General features: G+C 35.8%; 1 protein-coding gene across 1 annotated transcript in view; it reads right to left on the bottom strand.

Moving 5' to 3' along the window:
• The window catches only part of LOC106499132 (sodium channel protein type 2 subunit alpha-like), a 62,048-nt gene extending 56,507 nt beyond the window's left edge, over positions 1 to 5,541 (bottom strand). The window contains exons 1-3 of the mRNA XM_067298541.1: positions 5,275 to 5,541; positions 1,319 to 1,437; positions 334 to 423 (exon numbers count right to left, since the gene is read on the bottom strand). Coding sequence (XP_067154642.1) covers positions 334 to 423; positions 1,319 to 1,437; positions 5,275 to 5,541 — 476 coding nt within the window. The remainder of the gene's footprint in view (positions 1 to 333; positions 424 to 1,318; positions 1,438 to 5,274) is intronic.
• Between the last annotated feature and the right edge of the window lie 4,988 nt (positions 5,542 to 10,529).

Here is a 10,529-nt window from a genome sequence, read left to right as displayed (position 1 = left end):
GGGAATTTGTGGCTGACCTCACCAGTGATGCGCATTTGATGTACTGGAGCCTATCTTCTGTTTTGCAACTCAGATCACCCAAGGACAAGAACCTATGTTAGTACTTTACAGTAGAAGTTCAGATATTCTTCAGACATATTTTTAAAGAACACGGCATTACTTCTAAACCACTGAAATTATTCAAGTGGAAAACAAGAAATATATTGCTGATCTCATGGAATCTGATTCTTCTGAGTCTAGAAAAGCACATTCTGACATGCAAACTATCTGAAAAGGCTTCTTGCTTGGAACCACATGAAAGCAAAATTGCTGAAGTAAAAATGTTTAACTTACTCTACATTCTTTGTCCAGTCCGGAGGGTTACTCATGGTCATAAACACACAGTTGGTCAAAATAGTGCACATAATAAGCATGCTGAATAATGTAGGTTATAGTCAAGGGATGTAAGTCAGGAAAACATAACAGTATTATAATACTGAAAGCCTTAAAAATATTTAGTGCATAAAAATATAAACAGAAAACATGGCATTCGAAATAAAATCTGAAAATAAAGCTTTGCACATAATTTTATCTATTTTAAATGATATGCCATCTGGCACATTTTGCTGCATTGTAAAACAATGCTTTACTTTTATAATTATAACAGATTCTGGATTTAAGTGAAGCTGTCAACATCCTTAAGGGTGTAAAAATATGAAATGAGTACCCAAACATAATTCCTCGTTGAAGCCAAGGGGATCATTCTAAAAGATCTTTATGCAGAGGTTGGTGGTTTATGTCCAAGTTGTTGACTGGACATGACTGAAATATATCTGAAAATATTGTCCCTTATTTTGTCTTGTATGCTTTACAGGACACCTAAACTGATGATGAAAAAATGCTGAAAAAGTATGCCCAAACAAGCAGCACTTTAGTTATGCTTTTTAGTCCTTGCAGAGTGAGTCAAATTTATGAATAATACTACTGGTCTTAGTAAAAGTGTGACCTTGGATATGATAAAATGCAATGGTTTGGACTAATGGAGATTTTGCCTTGGCTGCATGGCTTAGTATAGGATCAGGTCTCCTATTGTATATAAAGCCTGATATTTAAACTCTGACGGGTTTAGGTGATTCAGTAGAGAATCTCTTGTTAGGAACAAAGATCATATTGCAATTCACTTGTGACATTGATGCTTTTTATGTGTGATCAGCATATGTTTAGTTAGCATAGTACACCCACATGGACGTAATTTGTATATCCATATGAAAAGTATTATTTCAGTAATTAAATTTTTTTAAGTGGCAACCTTTAAATCAACATTAAGAAAAAAGGATATGAATGTACCAAAATCTTGATAGCAATTTTTCTGATGGGATTAAAAGGAGTTAGAATGTACAAGGCAGATGTGGCACTGAATCGGAAAATTGCCTTCCCTTTATTCAATACTATGAAAGTCTGCAAAAAAGAAATATAAAATTAAAATACAATGTTGACTATATTAGTGTCTTTACCTCCTTCTATAGGATTCCATTCTCCAGCTGGTAGGTTCAAGTTTCATTCTATTTTCTACCTGTGGTAGGAAAATAACTGATTTCTATGAATACAATGGATTAAACCTTCCGTGGCTGATTCTTCAATTTGCTAAATTTCCTGGCACATGGATTGAATTCTGGTATTATTAAAATTGGTGGGAATTGTCCAATGTCAGTTTGTCAATTATAGCAAAATATGGCATTTCATCACCAAAATATTTTTTAATTTTACATGTAACAGGTCTTTGATTAAAGTCAGATCTACAAATTAATCAAATACATTCTACCTTGTGCTCAAGCACAGACAAAACCAAAATGGCCATAGGGCAATCGTGATGTATAAATTCCAGTTCGTATTCAGAGCAAATACTTAAAAGAATTATATACACATGTGGTGACCAAAGGACAAACATCTGACGCTAAAAAATTTACATAACTTAAAAAGAATTTTGATTTTATTTTAGATTTTAAATGCTACTGGTATCAATTATATGCATCTCCTAAAACTTTTCTGTGAGCAAATACAAGGGATGATTAGAAAGCAAGCTGACATCATTCCAGGCAGTCTGAAACAAACCTAAGTCAGAATTGGGCAAACTGTAATAAAAAATTGTTTTCATTTATAATTATATGGTCTTACTTTCCTTATCCATGAACTACAAATTCAGGTGGTTATTCTCTTTTAAAATTTGGCCTGATGAACATACAGTTAGTGTTCACTTCCATTCTGTTCCTGCTGGCGGTCATCACCTAAGTGTTTTCATTTTTATTTCAAGTGTATTTGTGTTTGAGGTTTACTTGCAGCTTCAGTGCTGTTTGAAGTGTCTTCAGGACATTACTCTTGTTCATTCCTTTCCGTCTTTGTCAATGGTAATGGCTGTGCTTTGTGGTATCATAATAGTGTCTTTGTTATGTTCTCAGCAGAGCTATATAATATCCCTGGTTTCCATGTTGACTCCCATTCTCTGCTAAAACAAGCCTGTGATCACAGAGCAGTGCTGCCCTCTCCCTGGCCTTTACTTTCTATCAGGTCTCCACTCTCTGAGAGAGAAACCAAACCTCACTCTGGTGGGAAGGAAAACTGGTAAAGGAGTGTTGCCAGTGCCTGTTCCCAGGATAGCGTCAAGCATGGCATCAGGGCTGACGTGGCACGGACTCCTGCTCACTGGTGATTCTCTCTGCGCTACAGTCTTTCCCCCAGTTAGACATGGTAGAATGAGGTTGCCGGTCCTAAGATCACAGCTGCTGCAGTCTGATGACAGACTCCGATTCATGTACGATTTTCTCTGCATTGAAAAGTCTATGATTAAGAGAAGTTTCTACTAGAAATTGGAGGAGGGATGACTAATTCTAGTTCATCATTTAAGATGTCCATTTGCTTTCTGTTGAGCAGATTAGACCGGTACATAACATTAATACAGATGCCATTTGTGACAAAGGATTCTGCAGTTTACTAATCATATCCTCTCTCAATGGACTAACAAGTCCGTCAGTAGTCTAGGTTTTTACACTTTTGTTCCAAAAAACTGACTACTTTTGCTGATGATTGGCAGTGAGAAAATAGGTTTCAGCACTTCTCAGGTTATCTGATACTTCATTTATAGAAGGTTTTTTTTTAAACAAGTAACTTCATTTCTGAATTGCTTTGCAGCTAGTCAAGAAAAGGGTTCAGTGCACACAATTATATTGCAAGTAAAAATCTCCATGAAACTGCTGATATATCCAAAAGCAAACAACTAGAAATAACCCTTGGCAACACTCCCTCTCTTCTCTGAACTTCCATTTCTTTAAGTTTCCTTAATAACCTTAATATTTGTCTGTATTATCTATAGTACTGTTTACTTAATCTTTGGCAATTGCTAGGTTATGCAATTACATATGGAATATGCTTTATTTTCCATCCCCACTACTTAAACTGTAATTAAAAAAAAAAACATTGCCAACCAAATCCAACCACACATTTAACCACAAAATTGACAGTGCTATTGGTATGATTTTTTTTCCTAACAAAAAAGTAATTTTTTTTACAGTTTTAAGTATTTTGTGTTTTCTTTTTCTTATGCTTAGCTCAGCGTCAAATTTTTTAAGCGCTTAACACAGATGATGGGCTGCTCAGAATAAATAGAACATTAGAAAGGCTGTAATGTCTGCAGCCATCATCGGGACACCTGGGGCACTTTCTTTCTTTAATTCAGAGGGACTGCAAACAATAATGCCAAGCACTTGTCCTTAAACCTTCTTATGAATTTTTGAATCTCCAGTTATTATCCACAGCTTCTTCCTTCTCCCTTCACTCTTCTTATCCACAACACTTTTAACAGGTCTATCAGGAACTGAGAGAACATCTTGATGGTGCTAAAGAAGTATGCAGAAATAAGCAGACAGTGCAGAGGAGCACCTGCTCATATTGTGAGCTGTAAATTTTACTGATCTGCACAGGACATAAGGTATTTTTAACTATCCCCCACACTGGACCATTTCAGATCATGGAGGAGTTTAACACAGTAGTCTACTACTAATCCCAGTTACAGAGATACGTTTGTTCCTTGTCTTTCTCTGAAGTCATATAATGATAATCTGTTTTCCAGGTTATACTGCCTCACTGCCACAGCGCCAAAATCATATATTGTACTGCAAGTCCTGACTTCTAGAAAGATCAAGGACAAACATTTTTGACTAGAATGGATCTGTTTGAACTAACCAGTCTATCTCCAACTCCATGGCTTGCTTATCATGTGAAAATGGGGACAATATATAACTATGCAAATCAGGAGGGGAACTGCACCTCTTCTAGGATTTCAAATTCTTCATTAAGTAAAAATAAATTATGAACGGTCCAGTTGTCTCATGGCCTACTTCATGCAACTCAACACATTTCTCTCACAAGATGTAACTCTTTTCTCTGCTCTTTCTGCATGGAATTACTGATGTAGTCTTGAGAACCACAAAACTGTCCTTTTAAATTCCTTCCTCAAAGCCCACCTTTACTGTGATTTCTACCACAGACTTCTAATTGACTGCTGTGTAGCAGAGACCTATCATGGCAGTCCCAAGCACCTCAACTGCCATTTTTCATTGTGTGGCGTTCTGTATGGCCCAATATTTATGCAGACACTATATATGCTATATATATATATTTATATATATTTATGTTATATAGCTATGACAGAAACAAGGAATATGCTTATAGCCATTTATTTCACTGACTAATTTGGATGGATGCTACCTAGTTATCTACAACTGTCTCCACTGCAAAGTCAGGCTTGAAACACCTTTTTGTCACATCCAGTCTTGTTGCTACATAATAAGGAAAATTCAGTTAAGCTCTCAAGTTCAGGCAAGTTCAAGGAATTTGCGTCTTCCTTACACTGAAGTAAATAACAAGTAACTCAGCTGAAGTCAAGGGAGTCACAATATAGAAGAGTATGAGTCAGTACTATCAGATGAAAAGATATTTCTGTGTAGTTAGTGGCTGGACGGCTTTAACCATCATATTTTGTGAGTACACTTTTCTCACTAGTGGTTGGTAAGTTAGTGCCGAAAATGATACTATATTTTGTGCAAGAGATTATTCCTGCCCATTCTGGAAATATAAAATATTAAAATATACACTTGTTTTAAATGATGAAGTAAAGTAACGTGAATATAACATAGTTTACTTATTTTCACAAAAGGAGAATAAGGGAAAATAACAACATTAGTTTGCTCTAAATTGTTTCACAAGCTTATTATCCTAACTAAAGTTGTAGTCAACACTCACTTTTTGATTGATATAATATGGGTCCAAGTCTTCCAAGGGTTCAGACACCATTCCTGGAGGTATGTCCCCATAAATAAATGGCAGTGTCTTTCCTGCCTCCAAGTCACTGTTTGGTTTTGGACCATTTTCATCATCATCATCTGTATGTTCTTGCTTGGGCTTTTTAGCTTTTTCTTCTGCAGAACGCTTTTCAATAGCTGCGAGAGATTCTCTAGTAAAATAGCGGAAGCTTTCAGGTCCTGGTGGTACCAACAGTGCCTGTGCCATCTTTTCATCCTGCAAATTTAATTACTGTTAGCCTCTTGCATAAGAATGACCTACAAAAGAAAAATGAAGATAATTTAGGAAAACTAGATTGTACTGACAGGCAAAAACATTTGCACAGAAACCCCTTTTTGGGTCTGAAATAGAAGTAGCATATTTCAAAGCTGATTAAAAGTTAAAAGCAACTGCTCAGAAATTAGATATTTTTAAAATTATTTTTCAACTTTTTCCAGTTAGTCTACTAAAAGACACTACTTTTATCTACAAACGCTGCTCTGCCTGTGTATGTAGACTGTCACAGTTAGAGCAAGATACTGATACAAATGTTTTACCCATAGATCTCCTTTTCACAGCAAGTATAAATACATATTCTATGAAAAACTGTTGACAAATGTAAACATATTTTACTCGTTAATAAAATTTATCTTCACATATTTTTCATGTATCAGTAATCAAACTTTATAAACTTAAAATACTTTCACTAAACCAAAAAGAAGTTTTTGTATGATTAATGCTATTTAAATGGCAGCAACTGAATTAGGAGAGGAATAAACATGATTCTTTCTCACTGAACAATTTACTGTGCTGAAGGTTAATTTTATGTACCAAAGCAGGTTAGGTGCCATTTATTGATGGACTGTGAGCTGTGAATCAAAACCATAAGCTTTTTAAGCAAAAGGAAACAGATTGATCAAGACCATGTGGGAGAAGAATGTTGCTCCTGTTTCCTTGCAGAGCAAGTGTCATAATATCATTTCAGAACAAAACGAACTTGGAATCTAAGATTGTGGTTCCCTGTGAATGTCTTTGATGCTTGTTATGCAGCCCCTGCTACTTTTTCCTGCTCTTTGCACCAAACTCTCCATTGTACAGCAAGTCTCTTTATGAAGCCGTGCAGTCAGTTGGCTGGTAATAGCGTTCTTTTCTTTTTTCCAAGCCATTTCAAGTTGGACCAGTTGCTCAAACTGATGCACTGGCCAGCACAACAAAGAGGTTTGAATGGCTGGAGGGAGGGTAAAGGGCAGAAGGAAGACAGATCTGGTTAAGCAGCAGTACCACCATGTAAGAAATTGTAGCCTTATTTGATGTTTACTTTGCAAAAGTCTGTGGCATAGTGTAATAGTTATTTTAATTGGTCTATGTATTTGAGAAATCATGAAAACAAATTTTTAAGACTCAGTGAATTTCAGTACCTGAATTAAGTTCCTCTAATTGTGCTTGCTGCGCATGAAGGCACACAACTTTCCCTGCATGACCTGATAAATGTGCAACACCTGTGTTTGAGTTGCCACAACTAGATCTGAGAAATAATATTGTATTTATTTGCATTCATTCAGTAGTCTTTCTTCTAAAGCTCCTTGCCTGTCTGGAGCAGTTTTGTAGAAGTTACACACATACAATCTTCTACAAAGTGCAGCAATAATGATTTTCTGGGAAAAAAAATGGATTCCTCCGCAAGTGAATCAAAAGTGTTTGAAGAATCTACAGTAGAGATCTGGAGGAAAGAAATGAAACTGCATGTTCTTAAATCTGAATTACCAGTCCAGTGATATGGTGGATAAGTCTACTCCCGTGCCACCTTAAATCAAGTCTTTTTCTTAGGAGTGGGTTGACAGCATAGCATCAGTTCATACTATCAGCACTGAGATCACTGAAATAATATAATCAGTAGATTATAGCACCAAGTATCTGAGTAATACAAGACAATAATTGAGATATCTGACCATAAATTCATCAAAACAAAAGGTAGTGTAATGTGGACATGGAGAAAGCTTTTCTCAAGGAAAAGCCTGGAGGACCATGAGTTAATGTAATGTAAGAATCACAGATTCTGGAGGGTATTGGAGGTACTGATGCAGTATAAATTGAAAAAGAATTTGTTAAGTCAGCCAGAGTCTCCAGCAGGCAACCTTATAACATGCTGCTATACTGAAACTTCTTTTTACTAGTTTTTAGATTGCTGTACAAGAGGCTGTACAAAGGCTGGAGCCCTTGCTGATACCTGCTAAATCAGCAATGGCAAGATGTGTCCTTCCTAGGTACTGGTACTACTTTCAGTTGTGGCAGAATCAAGAAAATAAATGGTTTGGCTTATTTATTCCTAAAAATGGAGCAATACCTCTAGGGTTTCTTTAAATGGAGGCCTTATATTTTCTTTAATACCATAAATTGTTTCTGAGAAGGTGTGAAAATAGATCAAGCATGGATACCTGAAGTACTTGTGAAGACGTCTGGAGAAGGCCAAATGAAAACCATATGCAGATGAAGAGGAAGAGGGACTTTTCCTTAATCCATCAACCTATTTGGAATGCAGTATTTAATTAACATTTTGCAAACACCTTCCAGTGTTAAAGTTCCCGAAATTCTGATGGAAAATATCTTCAGTAATTATCTAATAGCACAAATTACTATAGGTAGACCTCAATAAAGATTTACATTTTATTTTCCCAATGATATTTTAGAGAACCTATATGGCATCATAACAAATGGGCATCATCTGAAGAGAAACATTTTGTTTGGCTGAGAAGAAAAGATAGGCTTACCTTTATGTTTCTGAGAAATGGCAAATCTCAGAATTTAGCCACCAGATTATTTGCTATAGTGAAAAGAAAAAGCCTGCATTTCTAGCAGAAAATGGAACTGGTAAGAAAAGTTCCTCCTTGGGAGCTGAAGCTTCTTTAAGACTGAAGTTTCTTCACGGCTTTCTCATGCTTTGTTCCTGTGTCCAGAACTTCTCAAAATTAATTGCAGTAGACAAAGATAAGTTTACATATTCACATAGCCACATTTTTCCAATCTAAGAGCAGAGAGACTTAGGAAAAGCAGGATGGAACATGAGTTAGTCCACAAAACTTAACAGAGATCTACAATACACTTAAGAATATTCTTTAAATGGTGTAAGTTTCAAAAATTCCATTTATTCTTTTACCTGCATGCTTTAATTGAAGAGGTAAATCTCTTGAGATTACTACATGGCTAGTGCAGTCCTTAATAGACATTGTTTAACTGTGTCCAGACTCTCAGGAATGTTTTCATCTTTTGCTTAAGGAACAGCATAATGTATCATTACTCCCACTGCATTTACTGTCTTTAAACAGGAAAAAAAGTACATTTGCTCTATATTTGAATTAAAACATGGATACTATCCTTCTGTACTTTATTTATCTTAGAGAGTCTCTGTATAAGTATTTTTCTTTGTGTGACAAAATTTTACTTCAATCTCAAGCAGAAGTAATAGCAGAAAAAGCCACTTCCTCACCAGATTCTTCAATTTAAGGTTGCATCATTACAAGAGCTGACCAGAATTTAGCTGTGGCTTCCTCCTTCTTTAAAGCCATTAGATCTAGGCCATTCAATTTAAATAGTCTACTTACATCTTGCAAACTTTAGTCTTCAGCCATTGAGATTGCGATGAGATTTTCTGGTGATATTTGTTTTCATTGAAACTAGATTTATTTCTGTCTCTTTTCTTTTTTTTTTTTTTACTTTGTCCTTATTTTCTTTCTTATTCCTAGAGAAGAAAAGAAAAAGAAGGCATCCCTCTCTTTTGGGTCTCTGCTCCTGCCAAAGCAGCCCATATAATACTTTTCTCCAAATATAGTGAGAACGAGCAGCCATCGTCGAGAGTCGGTAGGTAGAATTTAAAAAATCTGTGCAGGCCCAGATCTGGTCAAAAGAGAACGCAGAAGCTGGGAAAACAGAAACATGCCTTCTACTGGACTTCCGCTTCTCTTATAACTAAAGATAAATGATCTCCCAGTACTCCTAAAGAAAATATCTTTAAAGTACTAATCTAGAATTTATCTACTACTAGTTGCTATTAATCTAGAATTACATTTTACCAAAGAAACGGATGTGGTATCAGAATTGGATCTTGTTCTGTTTGTCTAGTAATGTAAGGTAAAGCAATTCAGAGCTCCTAGCAAACCCTTAATGTTCTCGTCCTCTTGAGTAATGCTCTGATTCAGCACAGCTTATTGTGGTGAGTCACTACTGAAGAGGCTCCACTGAAGACATGTGAGAGCTGTGTTCTCCAGTACTGCCCTCAGGGGATCATGACTCGGATACTGCCACCAACTATACTTATCCACCAATGCAAATTTTCCTCTGAATGCAGCTTTCCCTGGGAGTATCTAGAGGATTTCCCTGTCCCTTTACCTATTGGGTGCATCTGGATTCTGCCTCTGAAGTAGCATTGTGGCTGAAATCCAATGTCATGGTCAGGTACAGTGCAAAAAAAACTTGTAAATACTGTTGCATGCAGGCATTAAAATAATATAAAAGCGATACCATAGCTTCCTAATAAAAGAATAATTATATTAATTATTATTCTAATACTAAGCATCATATGACAAGTGCTTTGAAAAAAGGGGATGTAAATTCTAGCCAGTCGTTAAAATATTTGCCAGTTTGATAAAAGCAGAGGAATTCACCTTTAATAGGAATGATATTAATAATGTTTGCAGTGCAGGTAAGTTTAATAAATCTTTATTTTGAATTAGAGCACACAGCAGTCATAAAGAACCATTGTTCACACATAGCCCCAGGGCATAGCCTCCATCTCCTTATGTATTATATCCTACACACATTTGTACTGGCTATATTTTCAGTGGACAGGATATGCAGCTCTGTATTGATTAACTCTGTACATCACAATAATGGTAGTCACAGCAAAAATTGAAGTCTTTTGGCAGAATTGTGAGCTCTTTGTTCTGAATTTATAATAGGCCTGGGCCATGTCTGTAATTTCATCACAGAATTTCAATTAATAGTTAATCTCATATAGTTTCTGTTTTAAGCATCTTCTTTCTGTATAATGTAGGTATTGTTGATACATTAAAATAATGTTTTACTTTTTTTTCCTTGTTATTTTGCTTTTTCATTTTGTAGGGTTTTAATCTAATGTCTTTGGTCCTAACCCCAAGACTAGAAATTTGCATGGGGAGGTCTAATTATACAGTTTTACTACAGCTGAAGTTTTCTTCAGCTGT

The sequence above is a fragment of the Apteryx mantelli genome, chromosome 6 (assembly GCF_036417845.1).
Source record: "Apteryx mantelli isolate bAptMan1 chromosome 6, bAptMan1.hap1, whole genome shotgun sequence".
Classification (NCBI taxonomy): Eukaryota; Metazoa; Chordata; class Aves; order Apterygiformes; family Apterygidae; genus Apteryx; species Apteryx mantelli.
This window is presented reverse-complemented; position numbering and strand designations above follow the sequence as displayed.